The sequence below is a fragment of the Prinia subflava genome, chromosome Z (assembly GCF_021018805.1).
Source record: "Prinia subflava isolate CZ2003 ecotype Zambia chromosome Z, Cam_Psub_1.2, whole genome shotgun sequence".
NCBI lineage: Eukaryota > Metazoa > Chordata > Aves > Passeriformes > Cisticolidae > Prinia > Prinia subflava.
In genome coordinates this window covers 57,075,736-57,092,623 of record NC_086283.1, presented here as the reverse complement: position 1 = coordinate 57,092,623, position 16,888 = coordinate 57,075,736, and the positions used below count along the sequence as shown (strand labels likewise).

General features: G+C 41.7%; 1 protein-coding gene across 5 annotated transcripts in view; it reads right to left on the bottom strand.

The window, feature by feature from the left end:
• NRG1 (neuregulin 1) overlaps nt 1–16,888 on the bottom strand; it is a 181,823-nt gene that overhangs the window by 117,537 nt on the left and 47,398 nt on the right. For all 5 annotated transcript variants that reach the window (XM_063421440.1, XM_063421438.1, XM_063421439.1 and 2 more), the window contains exons 4-5: nt 13,343–13,393; nt 10,430–10,480 (exon numbers count right to left, since the gene is read on the bottom strand). In XM_063421440.1, the coding sequence (XP_063277510.1) occupies nt 10,430–10,480; nt 13,343–13,393 (102 nt within the window). The remainder of the gene's footprint in view (nt 1–10,429; nt 10,481–13,342; nt 13,394–16,888) is intronic.

Here is a 16,888-nt window from a genome sequence, read left to right as displayed (position 1 = left end):
GTTTTAAGCCAAATATTTCCCCAGTGGGACATGGAAGGAAAGAGCCATTCCAGGGAAATAATAAAATAATAAAAGTCATACTAACAGTAAAAAAAGTACAGTGCATGATTAGACTCCAGTCCTATTTCACTGTTTGCCCTGTGTAATGACTCCAGGTTTGTACTGTTTTAAATAACATAAAATATTAAGGAATTCAAACCAATCAGTGCAAGTTTTGGACTTTCTTAGAATGGAAAAAGGCAGCAGGGGGGTGGCATTTAATCAGGCAAAAGCATCAGACATTTAAAGCGCCTGCTCTCTCAGAACAATAACTAAACTGTTGAACTAATGCCCCAAGGCACTGGACATCAGTGTTTGAAAGCTTACAACAGAATTTTAGCTACAACTGAAAGAACATTCTCAGTTACTATATATAAAACCACAGACATTTCAAACAAATAAAAGCATCATATGTGGTTACTCACTTTTAATTTGGAAAGACTAGAAAAAGCTTTCTGCCACTGGCAGTTTGTGCCACAACTGGCACCAGCAGATCAAATCAGTAGCTTTCTACAGTACAGGTAGCTGTGGCTTTCACAGCCTGGTATCTGCCTGCAAAATAGATTTTACTGAAAAAACACTCTAATTTTTCTTCCCTGGAGTATGGCTTATCCTTTTCTTTCAGAAACCAACCATTCCAGTAATACTCCTTATCAAATATGTTGACATTTTGGAAAGATCGCTAAATATCTGTCAGACACTTGGCTCTGTTATTAGGAATCATGTTTTGGATCATTGTGAATATTACCAGAAAGATATCAATAACAGAGTTCAGATTCCACTTTATAAACCTCAGAAAAATAATCACTGTATTAAATTCTGAAGCGCTATTACCACCCCATGGTAAATTTTTAGGTAACCTCAATGGCACATGGTATTGGTAAAACTTCAGGCTGCAGAGCTGTGTCCAGTCAAATCCTTCCTCATTCAACAGCAATTCTGAACATTTAAAGCTCTGGAGCAAGGAGCTTTTCTGTGCTGAATAAATGAAACAAATGCTCAAGGGAAAAGACTTGTCTCTTCTGTTGGCTTGGATTGCAGTCCAGCAGGTGTTATCTCACATCTCTGTTCAAGAGCAGTGACCATGGCTGCTGAAGCTGGGAGGGCTGAGATGTAAGGCCAGTTGCTTTCTGCCCTACAAATACACTGTCGTAGGGAAGGCTGGGGTGAGATAGGCAGCCTGACTGCTCAGATGTTCCAACATTGCTCAGCAGGGAAGGAGACAGACAGATCAGTCTATCAATCTAAGAGTGAATGTGGCTAAGCTACATATACATCACCTACCTCTTCACAGTGGCTCTGCCCTTCATTAAAAATAATTTACATATGTCTTCTTCCAGTTTTTGTGGAAACTGTGGGAAGAGTCAGTCTCCGCACATTCAAGTGGTGTTTTCAAGGCACTACTATAGCTTTATGATTAATACCCTCTGGCAAAGTTAAAAACACCTATGAGTCTTAGGGGCTTGCAGTGTCTGTTGGGGTGATATGGGAGAACTGCTCAGAGTGAAGGGAGCTGGGCTGGCAGGGTGGTACCCATACTGCCTCCTGGTAAAGGTCTCAGTGCACTTAATCCTTCATATTGTGCTTAGATGTCTTGAAAATCACTAGCTGACGTGGCCCGAAATGACACAAGAAAGCATTTTAATGATGAAATGGGCAAACACAGCTCCAGCACCCCATCTCGCTCCTCAGCCTCACTGCACACTGCACCCTAGGTTTAGCCTTTATGATGATCATAAATTAGAAATGCCCCATACTATTTTAGCTTGCAACAGAATTGATAAAATCTGGAAGTTGGAAGGCTAAGAAAAAGTTTCCTCTTTTCTAAAAAGCAGACCCCTGTAGAAGGAAAAACTTGGAATTACTTTACCAAAGGATCTCAGAGAGCTGGATACTGTGATTAATATAAACTACCAGTAAGGCCTATGAGCTCTGTATATCCATAATGAAGCTGAAATAACTAGAATGAAGAGAGGACAGCCAGGAAAAGAAAATCTTATGAGGAAATGCAAGAGCTTTTATATACATACATAGTCACTGAAAGAAAATACTGATATCCATCAGACAATATTCACAGGACAATTGCTCTAGGACACAGCTTTCTTTTCAAAAAACACAGAGTGGGTGTTTTGTGATATTTGTCAGCTGTGGTGGATGCAACTCAAAGTTACTGACTAGCTGGCTACTGCTAAATATTTAGGAAGATGGAAACCTAGAAGGAAGATCACACTGTAAAAGGCTGCTCTTTATTTGCTGCAATGACTACAGTGATTCCTTCTCCTTGCTGTACAGGGGGAGAATGTCAAGAACAGCAGAAACCATTAAGAACCTCCGGGAACATTTTGATAATGAAAGTCACAGGAGATACAACTTTCCCATTTTGCATCCAATTAGAAGAGGTTACCAAAAGGCAATTTAGAAGAGATGTGGACATGAAGGATAGGATAATAATTTCTTCCCGAGGGTTTAGCTTGGCTCCCACTGCACTATTACAATACTGCTAGATAGGAATGTGAAAGAAGAGTATTGCTTTTAATTTACCTGATAGAGACTGCTGTATTCTAAATTGAGTCTCAGTCATAAAGTGCCACTGTGTTTGTGGAGAAGCTAATGAGGGGACACAGTAATGGCTTTCCAAAGCCATGCATCTACAGAAAATTCACATTTATGTGTTCAGTACTCTGCTTATAGCTTCTGAAATACCATTTCTGTGATGCAGCTTACATTTTTTAAGAAGTAAATAGTGATTTATCAAGGGGTTTTTCTTAAGTAAAAGGAAACATTCAAAATCATACACTTTACAAGTTATTCTGAAAAGTAACAGCTTACTTTTCTGTTCATCTTTTATCTACTGCTGTTTTATTCTTTGTTCCCTCTCCCTAGACATCATCATCTGCCCGTGTGGTTGACCAGAATTGCCAAATTTGAAGCTCATCATGAAAACAAAGCAATGGATCCAGGCTCTTGACTCCTGTGTATTTCATTAAATTTGTGTTTCTGCTTCATGACAGACCTCCACTGCCAGTCCATGAACCCTTCATAGACCAGGGCCCTGCTATGCCACAAGTTATCTGTTTACACCTGAGGCAGCCTAGATCCTCCCTGGAGGAATGTGGACTAGAAAGCCCAGAACGCACCACCTAAGAAAGCCTGCTCCGTGTGCCTCCCTCTCAAAAGGAGCCCAACAAGCCTCCAGGCTTGACAGAGTAACTCCAGTTTGGTAACTTAAATTCCCTTTGGGATTCATATCTCTGTAGGACCTTTCCCTCTAAACATGAAACAAGAGAAACTACACCTCTAAAAACAAGAAAATGAGCTGTCATCATGTCTTTCGGAGGACAGAAGGGTCTCCTGAAAAGCAAAAAGGAACTTACATTGCTAGTCTCTCCAGGAGTTAACACAAAAGAGTAGCTCAGGGTAAACTCTTTGGGGGCAATAGAAGGAAGATAAGGAGATGAACAGCATATCTAGACTACAGGGGTAAGTTGGGAACTCCCTATTTTATTATTCAGTACCCATGCACATGCTCATAATTTTTGTTGGTTGAGAGTACCCATTGCTCATACTTGTTCTGAGCTCTTTGTCTCCCTTAGGCCTTCCTACAAAACAGTGACAGTCTTGATTTCAGCATGGATAATGATATGAACGAGATGCATGTTTCTGTCAAGGCTACATATTCCATTTTGTTCACAGATCCCTGCCCTACTGGCATGACTGCTGGTCGTGTACCTTTACTTGGTAAAACTATCCTGATGCCTCAGAAGAGAGAAGATTTTTGAGAAGGTTGATCCAGTAACACAAAGTATGTTCACAGCTGCTATCCAGAAAGAGTATAGCCGGGGGAACAGGAGTCCTGGAGTGCCTGTTTTTGTCACTGTGACAGTACCAGGGACTTCCTCAGAAGACACAGTTACCAAACAACTGCAATCAAAACACCAACGCATCCCTGTGCTACCAGCTCGTGTCCTCCAGTATAGCATAGGCTTTGCTGGCAGATCAGAAAGATGCCTGTTTTGCTCTCAGGTGGGCAAACAGCGTGTGTCATTTCAGCAAAGTTTGACGAAGAAGTCAGAAAGACACAAATGAATGGTCTCTTAGAAAAGAAGATTTGCCATGATTTGACCTTGTGGGAAGAACCTCAGAGAAACCAGGTCTTACTAATAGACTGCTGAAGACAAATTCCCATACGATTTGCAGGGTCTCAGAAACAAATGTCCAGACATACTGAGGGTTCCTGAGGAAAGCTAGGGATGGAATCCACACTCTCCAGCTGAGGCATCCAGTGACAACATGACTTTTGGACAGCTGCCTTGGTGTGAGAGGCTCCTCCACTCCATCACTAAGGACACACACAGTCTTTAAAAATCGTTTTGCTGAAAGATGTATTTAAGCTGTATTTAAGCCATACAAAAAGTTGCACTTATTACTTTGTGACTGTTATGTCAGCTTCTTCCAATTTTAGCACTGCTTATACCCATCATTGCATTTTACCTCTCTGATCTCCTTGAAAGAAACAAGGAAAAGAAACCTCAGCACAGAAGAGAACTGACTCTGAAGGTTGACATGTATGAACTTCCCAGCGGAGCAGCCTAACCCAGCTGAGGTTCTCAGTGACTACACTCTTCCTTCAAAGCAAGGACAGGGGACCAAGAAGGCAACTATAGAAAACCCTGCAAGATTAAGTGGTTTGGGAGAAGGCATTTATTGTCACACAATCTTTAGACTGGGAGTCATACAAAAGATTGAAAGCCGTGTCTCTGGGAGATGCTCTCTATTTCCATGAGTTGGCCTTATCTGTGAAATATAACTATGGGAAACAGGGTTTGTCACGCCAGATCAAATTGTAAAAGTACTGAAGCTACCACGGCATTGTCCACTGTCATTGGTGCCCACTATGAAGAATGAAACTGGAATATACTGCACACTGTGGTATCTCATAACAAAGGATTGACACTTCTTCACCACTGGCCTTTCATTAGGATTTCACCAACTAGGAGTTTTAAACTCATTTTACATTAAACAAGAACCAGTTATCTGGCACTTCCCTTAGTTATTCACCGTGTCCTTAGAACAAAGCAAAGTATTCTCTCTAGAGACCATTATTCAGAAAAAATAAACTGATTGAAATGATAAAGCAAAATGCATGGGGTGGTGTCATGTTTTCCTTAGACCCACTGTACCACCAGGGCACAAAGTGTTTGGCTTTCCTGGAGAAATAGTCTTTTAATCTATGGCACAGATGAATTAAATTCTGATAGCTGAAGATAGACTAATTTTTTACAAGAGCAGGAGCTGGGAGTCCTGCTGTGATAGCATAAGTGTGACCTAAGTAATTGCCTGCCACATCTGAATTCTTTCTGCTTTATAAATTGGTTACAGTATTCTCCTCTTAACATCCTGCCTCAAGTGACTGTACTATCTCATAAAAAAAAAATCTGGTTTTTTGCCCCAAAATAGCCATATTTCAGAAGTTTCTGAGGTGCTACCACTGTATTTAAATTTTATGACAAAGCAGCAAAGATTTTTAGAGATAAAAGAAGTTGAACACATGTTCAGTGGTAAGGCATTATCCCCTGTTTTTTTCTGATCTTTAAACTGTATAGCAGCACTGTCAATCATACTATCATCTTTGTCTCTCCTTTGTAGAGGGAATATTAGAAATTAGCATCTGTCAAACTCAGAATAAAATAAAAAACCCCAAAACAGAGTAAACTGAATCAATGCAGAAAAAATATATACACTGAATTTCACTATACTGCAAGATACGTAGTCATCACATCATGCTGTATCTTAAAGGAACTGCAATTCACATGGACCTCAGTAAGCAGGGAAGACTTTCCATCTGTCTTTCCTTGATTCCACAAATTTTTCCACACATCAAAGACAAGTGCATTCCTGTTGGTAGGTAGGTATCTGTGCATGAGCAGCATTAAAAAAAATAACAGAAACCTTAACAAACCTCTAAAAATCAGATAGCAGGACAACTTTAATGGTTTGATTTGATATAGATCAAGATCACCCTTTAAAAATTGTTTGCAACAAAATCAGAAGGTCTTTTCAGGTTTGGGTACCCTTAAGGCAGAGGAAAAAGCCACATAAAACTGTATCATTTGGGGCCCAAGCATTCTGTCTTCCAGAAGCCCTGATTAATGTTTGTACGAGTTTTAGAAAATCCAGGTTTTTTGAAAGTAGATTTCTGTCAGGTATAGGGGGAAGAACTAACTTCACTTTAGTAGATGAAGGAAAGCAGAATTTAGCAAAAAACTTAACTTGCTTTTTAAGGTTTTATAACACAGATGATTCATTTGTCAGACTGCTTGCTTTGTATATGCGAAAAGGTTTCTGTTAAAAAACCTCTGTAAACCAATGACCCTAACAACATAGAACGCTTTATTGCTCAGCATTGACCATTTTTATCAAAGTAGTTCAGTATTATACTTTTAAAAAGGTGTCACCAGAAAGTCTTTGTAAACTTCTTTTCTATGTGCTGTATCTGGTCATAATTTAATATATATGTTGGAATCTCTTACTGCATGATAAGAAGATGAAGTATTAGGAAAGTGCCTTGCTGTGCCAGGCCTGGAGCCAGTAAGTTAATAATTCCAGAGAGGAAAGATGAGCAATCCAAACTGGCACATTTCTTACCCAATTAATGCCTCTTTTAAAAATTTCTGTTCAGGTTTTAGAGCCCAAGAAGAAAGTCTGTAGGAAAACAAGTTTAAAGTCATCTGTGAGGCAGACGACCAGCAATGGGTCTTTCTCTCCAGGAAAAAGCTAAGCAAACACATTCTGTATTCCTCTGAAAAAGAAGCCACAGGGAAGGCAGGATGAGCATCCTACCTGCTCTTTATCCATATTCTTGCCTCCAGTTGGGGAGCACACCAACCTGCTAGACAGAGGACAGGAGGAAACATGCTGCAGAGAATATATTCCAAGTGATGGAAGGATGATGCCAGCTCACCATCTTGCCCAAACAGACAAATCTGAACTGAGAATCCCCAGGTAAGACAGTCTCACCTGATACATGCAGACTACATGGCATGTCCTGACTCTTTGCTGTGCTCTGCGCCTCCACAGACATTTTAGGGAGAAGCCCTTAGTAGGCAGCACAAACAAGTATGAGGGTAATGCTGCAAGGTGCAGCTAAGCAAATGCTACTGTTTGACACATATTCCCACAGGTTCTGTCTCTGTGCAACTTCCTCATTTCCTACTGCTATAAATACTCAGCTTTTGATCCAGTATAGCTCCCAGAGCATGGGTTTCCAGCCTGATGTTGACCACAGAAACAGGAAGCTTAAGTGTGGAACCATTATGGGTCTGTATACCCATACCGTGCTGTTCATGGTTCCAACACAACACAACAAGAACTGTGGTAATTGTAAACAGCCTGCATCCCATCAATTCCTTTTTTGCACTATACAAATGTGCCTGCATAATACTTCCACCAGAGGCACCAGAAGCCTGTGTGCAGTGCTGGTGACTTTAGCCTAGGAAATCCAATAGCTTTTGAATGTCTTTCCATGTATGTTGTAACTTACAAACAAGAATGTAAGTTTTGGGACCAATTTCCTAAGGAAAAGTAAAACTGCCATATGTATGCTGTTGGGGTGAGAAGCCAAGATTCCTTTAACAAGTCCTAGGAGAGCAAAAAAAACCACCACATTTTCATTCCCTAGTCTTGAATACAGAGCTGACTGAACCCTTAATAACAAGGTATTACAGTGAGGTCTCAGATTTAGTTTTTCCATTCCAGCTTCTGAAAAGCAGAAAGTCATAAGGTCATAAGGCACTTGTTTCAGAGTATGGCAGCCCTGGGAAACAAGGGGTAGAAAAATATCTTCCATTCCCAGATTTTCTAATGTGATTAAGAATGGCCTCTGCAGTCCTTGGTGGTGAGAGCATACAAGGCTCCAGTTGCTGCTGGTTTGTTCACTTCTTTCGGCAGGAAAAAAACTATCACAGTGAGCTTCATTGTGAAGGAAAGTGAATATTGTAAGCTAGCAAGGAAAGTTACAATATTGCAACAAGACAAGGAAAACGACTTTAAACTGGATGTGAGTAGGTTCAGATTAGATATTAGGAAGAAATTCTTTGCTGTGAGAGTGGTGAGGCAGTGACACAGGTTGCCCAGAGAGGCTGTGGATGCCCCATCTCTGGCAGGGTTCCTGGCCAGGCTAGATAGGGCTTGGAGCAACTTGGTCTTGTGGAAGGTGTCCCTCTCCATGGCAAAGGTGTCGGAACCAGATGATCTTTAAGGTTCTTTCCAACCCCAAATTCTATGATTCTGTGATTACATAGTACAAAATAAATATCTATGAATCAATCCTTGGGCTAGGGTGGAAGAGAGGGTGGGAAATATTTTTACTGCTAGCGGTAGCACTAATAATCAGTGTCTAAGAGTTGCACACTATGAAAGCAAACAGTAAAGCATGAATTTTTTTCTTTCCTTCCTTCTCTCTTGGATTACTGACCCCTCAATCAGATCACCAGTCCTTTATGTGAAACTCAGAATGTCTAGCGGCTGTTCTTTCTCCTTTATGTAAGAATGGAGGTCCACACTCTCAAAGTGGACTTGATTTTGAAGAGTGTAGCAATATGTGCACATAAAAGGGATCTTCAGGTTTAGGAGTTGCAGAGGGTCTTACAGAAGTGGGATTTTTTCCTAAACTTTTTCCTCTCAGAATACCTGTCACTGAAACTCCAAAAGAAGCAAAGAATGACACATGTCTCTTCTCTTGTGAAAGCCCTAGGCAAGAGAACATACTGAATCACTCTGCTGTTTCCAGGTCTTTCCCAGTGTCTGGCCAACAGTGACAGTGCTGGCATGTTGTCTAAACATCTGCTATTGTCTGAGAAGTGGAAGGACACAATTTATTTTATCTCCTGTGTCTGCTACAAGATTGACAGTGACATGTGTGAAATGGACATGTCCCACGGAAATTCAGAAAAGACAATCCCTAAGGAACTTTAAAATAAGTACATGGTCAAGTCCCTTACCACTCTGTAGTGTGAGGAGACATTCACATCTGTTAGCAATAAACATTGGCTCCCTCCTGCTTTTCCTACCCAGCACAGGCAGCAACATCCAACATTACCCTCTCTCTTCCACTACTTATTATAGTGTCTTGACTGGTACTAACTCCAGTATACATTAATGCTTCTGAGAAGAGAACAGAGAGGATTTACTGTTTTAAATTGCTCCAGAAATTATTCCTGCCTACTCTGCTGCTAGGAATCAAGGGAAAAAGGAGGCCAAAATCCAACTCTTCTCACTTTGCTGGCAGAAAGCTTTTTAAATAACCAATCAAATTTCTCTAATTCATTCAACACACACTTAAAAATTATCAGAGTAGTAGCTGGGAAGAAAATCCAGAAAAATCCAGAGAAATGACTTTGACCTTTCCTCCTGATGCTACTACAGTAGCTATTAGATGTGAGTTAAGGGGATTCATGTATAGTTTGCCATAAAGCACATTTTATAGCAGCCCTAGAACTGTCAGAGTGGACTGGACCATTGGTCTGCCTCACCTACCATCCTATTCTTAGCAGGTGGCAACACTTACTGCTTTAGGACAAGATTAATACCCTACCCCACTGATTTCTATTGTATGAAGTGGCCCTCCAGACTGCTCAAAACCAGGCAGCTGGATGGTAAATTTGGTTCTAGTAAAGAATCAGAGGGCTCTTCCTAATGGTTCTCAAGGGTAAATTTGTATAGGATTATGGCTGTAACCCATGCTTCCCTGGGAAGAAAAGAGTAACTTTCCCCATTGGTACCCCTGCAGCTCCCAGTGTGTTCCTGAGATAAGCAGAAAGATGATCTCTCTTTACTAGGACAGAAGAATTCCTGGCTCTCTGTTCCAGCTGAGGGAAGACACACAACACAATGTCCTCACCTTCCTCATCTTCTTCCCAGGGGTAGTGGGGCACAGAAGAAAGTGTGCAAGTGGCTCTAACAAGCACCAGCTGGCATGCAGATGAAGGGAAATGCACCCAGGTGGGGATGGCCGGACCTGAGGGTGCTCCAGCTACCTACCCCAGGGGCAGGACCCTTGGTGGCAGAGGAGACAGTGTTTGGAGCAGTACATTGTCTGGGAAGGGCAGGGAAGGGAATTCCAAGTAGGAAACACTGGTGTAGTTTCCTCCTTCTTTGCCCTGCCCAAATCTACACTTGACCGTTCTGAAGGAAGGGGTTTGAGCCTCAGTACACAAAAAGCATGCCTCTGAGAGTTCTAATAATATATAACAAATAACAATTGCACCTGTAGTTCAGAAATTCCACCCAGTCACTCCTGATCTCTTGATGCACATTTCTTTCTGAGCTAGGAAGGGAGAAATATACTTGAGGGTCTTGCCAGCAATAATTTAAACAGCTTGTATATACTTACAGGAGGAAGTGTTTGTTCCTTCTGTTGAAGCTTGTATCCTAAGCATGGGTTCTGCAACACACAGAAGTAACAATAAAGTTGTAAGAATACAGCCACAGCTACAGCACTATAGTGGAGGAGCGTGAACATCTTCCCCCAGAAGAGATTTCTTTTATTTTTGTACTTTTTCCTCAGTAGTCAGAAACCCAGCAGAGCACAGAAAAAAATGTTATAGCTTGAGAAAGCTAAGAACTTCAAAGTTGGTTCAGCATGTCCTAGGCATACTGTGAATAATTGATTATAGCAAAAATGCTCCATAGTCCTGGGAGGAAAGGCCGTGAGAAAACTGGCAAAGACAGAGTAAAATTTTCAGCTGTTTCTGACAGCATCAGAAGAAAGTGGAAAGCAGTAGATCTTGAAGCTCCACATGCTGGCCCAGGAAGCACTAGCTTCTTATCTTCTTCTCACATAACTCCAATTGAACAGTAAGGAATTTCAGTCCATCACAACTATGGTTGAAGGCTTCTGTGGCTTGAAAGAGAGGAGGGTCCATGAGTGCCACCACCTTTGCAGAGAGATGTAGATGGAAGGCAAAGCAGAACACATTCCAGACCTAAAGTGGACATAGCACCAGCCCCAAAGTGGTTACAAGGAAAGGAAAAAGAATGGTAAATAATCTTGTAGGACAGTGGAAGGAAATGGACCTCAACACAAATCACACAAAGGAAGTACTCAGAAAAGTTTATAGAAGAAGTAGGTAGCATGAAGCTAGGTCTGAACCTCCTGACCTACAGGAATCTGAACCACACAGCAATTAAGAGCCATGTGTTTGGGTGGCTTCACAGGCTTTCACTGTCTAGCAAATCATACATGGTGTCATGCATGAATAAATTCAAGAGAAGGCTTGAGAAGTATTATCAGGTGAAAGAAAAAAATTGAAGAGAGAATACTTTGCTTCAGTATTGCTTGGCAATGTGATGTGCAGGTGGCTAACAACCAGTCTGTGAATTATAGGGAGCAGGTCAGGCATACCACATGCTTATAATGAGACATTTAACACGTCATGTCACACAGAAAAGGTGACTCCTAACAAAGCCTGGTTTTATGCAGAAAAAACCCACTCTTAAAAACTAAGACCACTCTGTAAGTCCTCCTATCACAAAAAAGTAACTGTAGCAATACTTCAAGTGACCTAGATCTTGGTGATTTGAACACCAGTGTTTCACAATACTCTATATTCAAGTAAAGAAACAACACACTAATTAATTATTTTCATTTGAAACTCCTGGAAAAAAAATCAGTAGTGCCCAAAACCTCAGGCACTACTGGTCACCAGGAAACTCATGAAGAAAGACATGGTCTGGACCCAGAACAGGGATAGAACAATAGGAACAACAGCACCTGGCTGGGTTTGTGACTAAGATGGTCTCTGCTTCAGCCACATATCAAAGACCTCCTCAGAGCTCCATGTGGAGACCTCAACAAGCAGCCACTAAAGATACTGCTTTTTGCTGTATTGAGGACAATACGGTGATGTGCTGCTTGGCACGGAATCTGCCTGTGCAGGGATTCATCAGGAATGCAGCCAGCTTTTTCAACATCCCAGCTTCCTCCTCTCCTGTGGCACAATAGCAGTAAAGAGGAGGACAGTACTGTAACAGTAGGCACTTGAAGGGACATTAGCAGGGAAAGAGACCACTCAAGAACTTTAATTCATGGGAAAGAAGGCAGCAAAGTGCAGGGACTACATTCTTGCAGCACAAGGGAGAAGGCAAGGCAAGCCCAGTGGAGTCAGTGACCAGCGTGTCACCTTCTTTGAACAAAAATGGTTCCAATGGTTACAGGACACTTGCTATTAGCTATGTGGTCTCATATATTCCTAGTGAAGCATCAGTGACAGGCCCCACTGAGAACATGAAAGAATATGGGCACATCCAATGTCTCTTCTGTCAGGCAGCAATGCCAAGATTTCAGAAGTAGGTCGCCACACACACAGATGCATCAAAGGAAAGGCTGCAGGCATGCTAAATGCAAAATCTGGCAATGGCACTGTTTTCCTTGATCTAGCCTACAAACACTGTCATTTCACACTAAAACCCATCCCTGCCAGACATAGCTTTCCCAAAAAAGCTAGCAGGACCCCAGCCTCCTTGCCAAGGAGGGTATGTGCATCTTGTAAATCTTTGGGTTGCTTGGCTTATACATGCTTATCTACAATTGTCTCAGCCACTGACATCAGTAGAGACAAGTGCTTGTATTGTGGCCATATATAAAGTAACTCTTAACAATTAAGCAATGAAAGCAGCTTCTCATTGGGGTCAGTTCCAAGAGTAACTCTGAAAGTATGCAATCCATGACTGCAGGAAGGATGCTGAAAGCAAATTCCATCGGCCTGAAAGGAAACCACTAGGAGAAGGCTCCTAGTATGCCAAGGTAGCTTCAAAAGTGGTTAAATTACTGACAGTGAGTTACCTGCGTAGGCTGACCTTGCAGAGCTGTCAGGAATTGTATGCAGAGCCTTGAAGAACAGAGCAGTCTAGGCAACACACTTTCCTGAGGTCATATCAATATGCCTATAGACTCAGCAAACTCATAAGCAGCTGCTAGGATTTATAGGAGAAGGAGGTAAGAGCTTTTTAAAAACATAGTTCCTAACAACACAAATACTTCTTCACTTGGGCTGCTGCAGCCTGACAACTGTAGGCGAAATTAGCTTCAATACAGCCTCAGGATAGTAAAAAATATGCTTAACCCTTCTTCATTTATTTCTTGGTGCCTGAAGTAGCTCAAGTATGCAAGGTGATATGCAGAAATGAAGCTGGTGGAGGTAGATGAATTTTTCTCTGTTAAGAAGGTGCTGTTTCAGAGCTGTAGAAGCAATTTCAAGAAGAAATGAAAAGAAAGAGACAGAAAGACTCTGTTAATACAACTTACGTGAAGAAGTTTTTGTCACTTCTGTTGATACTGGTATCTTGCTGGTACTCTCTGGAAAACACAAGAGGCAACAAGAAGTTATAATATGGTGTCAGATGATCCTCTAACAGCATTCAGCTCCAGAATGGTCAAGAAGAAAAAAGTGTTCAAAGAAGAAAGCTTAAATTTTGCTTCTGTGGGCAGAGGCTTCAATTACATATCAACTTGCAGAAGTTTCTTTTCAGGAAAAAATAAAAAAATATGATGCCTACTAGCAAAACTGAAGAAAAAAGCCTGCTCCTTCTGAAAGAAGCCAGTTGTTCAATATCCCATTTTCCTCTGGGAATAACAGATCAGTGGAACAGGAGAAATCATGCAGATGGCTCTGTTTCTGGAAGACGTCAGTGTGAGTATTCACTCCTTATGCTTCTAGGCAGTTAAATTTTGCAAAGACGTGTCCCTGTTCATATCACTTGAATTGCTGGTAAGTACATCCAATAGTGTCACTTGCCACTTCAGGGAAATCTTCTGAGCCACACATGCCAACCCCGTCTCTCATGGACTGCTGGTGGCTCTGTGATAGAAATGAAACAGTTGCTTTGCTGAAGAGATGGGAAAAGTTGCACTTCCATACTGGTCCTATGTATATCTCCATACACTATTGCTAGTTACACACTGGCATGGACTGCTTCCACTCACTTGTTGGACCAGCTGATGGCTAAGGGGGATGATGTTGCCATATTTAGCTCCTTGCTAACGCAAAACACACAGATGGGAGAAAGCAGAATGTAAAAAGCCTTTGTTTAGGCTTCGCAGACTTGCACGGAGACCTTGTTCCAATGACAGCACTGATTTGTGAGTGCTCTGCTGTCCCTGCAAACCACAACTGTGTGCAATTTCTTAGGTGTGAACAAATCACTCTTCAGTTGTATTCATCAACAGTCTTGGACTTCCCCAATTTCTCAAAACACATTTCAGACATTAAGTGGTGCAGTTCAGTGCAGCTGCAGAAGTTTCAATGTTACAGCTGGAGAAAGGCCCTGAATGCCAAGAAAAAAATCTTGCCCTGAAACCTCAAGGCACACCAAGAATCCCCTAGTAGGTCAAACAAACAATTTAGAAAATACCTCATACGAGATTTAGGAAAAGGAAACTCCGGAATGTTTTTATTCTGTTTTGTGAATCTGGATTCCAGTGGTTCTTTGCTCATTGTCTCCAGAGTTCACAGAAACTTGACCAGAGACAAAACTAGTCCAATCGCCTTCCCTTCAACATCCCTCTTGGTAAACTTTAACATCGACTCTGTATTAACTCGCTTGCTCTTCTGTTGTATTTTTTTCCATTTTGGTCCAGCTTTCTTTGGCAAATATACTATTTGCCTAGTTAGCACATCCCAGTTTCATCTCACTAATGGGAGAGAACATGTTATGCAGCATTTCCTTGGCAGCCAGTGATGCACGGCATGAAAGAGTGTATCATAAGTAAAATTTTTAAGGTCAAAAATCTTTGCATTAGGTCCTGGAACACAGTGGCCTGGAGCCAGGCAACTTTCAGGACCATTTTTTTTTTTTTGTATAACTGCAGTTTCTCTATTGTGCAGCTGGGCTGTCTAAGCAATTAACCTTTCTTACTCATGTCAGGAGATGGAACAGGTCTGACAGCAGCATAGCTCAGCATGTGGCACAACTGGAGCAAACTTTTCTTTCACCATTAAAGAAACCATGTTCCATTTAGTGCCTGTGCTGAGCTTGATGGAGCATTTTTTACTGGCACCTACCCAGCCCCAGCTGTGTTAGTAGAAACGCCGACGGGAAGCTTCCCTGCCAGTAGAAAATACAGCCAGAGCCTCCTACACCTGAAATGTGCTGAGAAATACATTTGGAAAACATGTGGCAAAGTCACACTTTATCATGCCCCACTAGTAACATGGGTGTTAGCAACACTAACAGTGGATGCTGAGGTTTAGAAGACACAACATTTGTGTGTATTTCTTACTGCACACAGCCCACTACAACTGTAAGAAAGGTGTTTTACAGTGCCAGGGAAGACTAGCACAGATCCACATGACAAGCTAGCTGAACACAAGAAGCAAACAAAAAAGAGGTTTCTCATAGCAGGCCATCAATACTTGCCTGAGGTGAAAGAGCTAGAATAATTTTTCAATCACAATACTTTTGCTGCTGCAGTCTGCTAGGGTATGGACATGGCAGCCTGCAGCCCTGTCTTCATTATCATGTTTAAGTTCCCATCAGGAACAGCTACCTCAGAGGCTACAACCAGTTCTGTGCCCTGGCATGTCTAGGAATACTAAGTCTTGGTGAAGTTTCATTTCCTGGGTATGTTTGTGCAGAGGCATACTTATGTAAAAATACTGAATGATCCATCAGAGATCCTTGTTTGGGGATGTTTTAAAGAGCAGGTGTCTGCAGTTTCTCAGTCCTATTTCCTTAGTACTCGGGCCAGCAGTACCTTCTGCTGTTTAGTCTAACATAACAGGGAAGAGCTCCTTCAACTCACACAGGACACCCAGCAACTCCATCACCATCCTTCCAGATAGGGAATTTTGTCTGCGCTGTTGAGAGGAGACCACTCCTTATTGTGTGGGCAACAAACTCTGCTGTATGGCTCTGAGGCAGGAGGTCCTTTGCCTCCTCAGCCAAACCTTTTCTCCAGGATAATCAAGTATTTAAGAGCCTTACAGCTGCTTTTGTGAACAGCTCTGTGCATGCCTTCACAGCTTTTTTCCCCTCAGTTAGTTTGTCAGAGGCCTGATGCAAAAACTTTTAAAACAAACATACTTTTCCCCTTTTCCCCCCAAGAAACTACTGACCTGAGTCAGATTAAAAGAACATTGCCCTCAATCCAAATATGTCAAATTGCAAGGAAAGGTTCAAGAGTACTCCTAGGGGGAGCTGCAATACCAAGTTGAGGTATGGCCACATTCTTTCTAAGACCAGATCATTGACATTGGTCTAAGCATGCTGATTTGCTCCAGGTGAGAATCTGACTCATTGTGCCAGCCAGTTCAAAACAAACTATGTCCTAGGTTGCCTGCAATTGTGCTGGAGAGAAGAGGCCCCCTGATCTCCTACTTTAATCAAGTCTTGGACAGAAGGGACTTTTTTTTGCACTTGAAGTATTTCATAATTTGTCACATGATCTATGGGTACTATGGATATAAGATGTTTTAATTTACTTATTATTCAGTCATCTTCTTGAGGCTAAGCTAATGTCTGTATTCAGAAGAGGAAGAATAAATTAAAATGGAATGAATTATGAGTATCAGATACTTACTGATTACTGTACAACTTGGAGCTGCTGCTTCTACTGCAAGTCCTATGGAAGCAAAAGCAGAAGCCTGCACAGGCCACTGTGTAGCTAACGAATTTACCAAGGCTCACCTCTGCCTACAATTGAGATACATTAACAGATCACCCGAGCATTTCTTGTACCCATCAATTCAGGCAAAATTGTCCCAGCCACCCACACTCACAAGTCAAACTACATCAATTCACTTTCCACAGACATCAAGGAACAGCACTCACCCAACATCTGGCACACAACCCA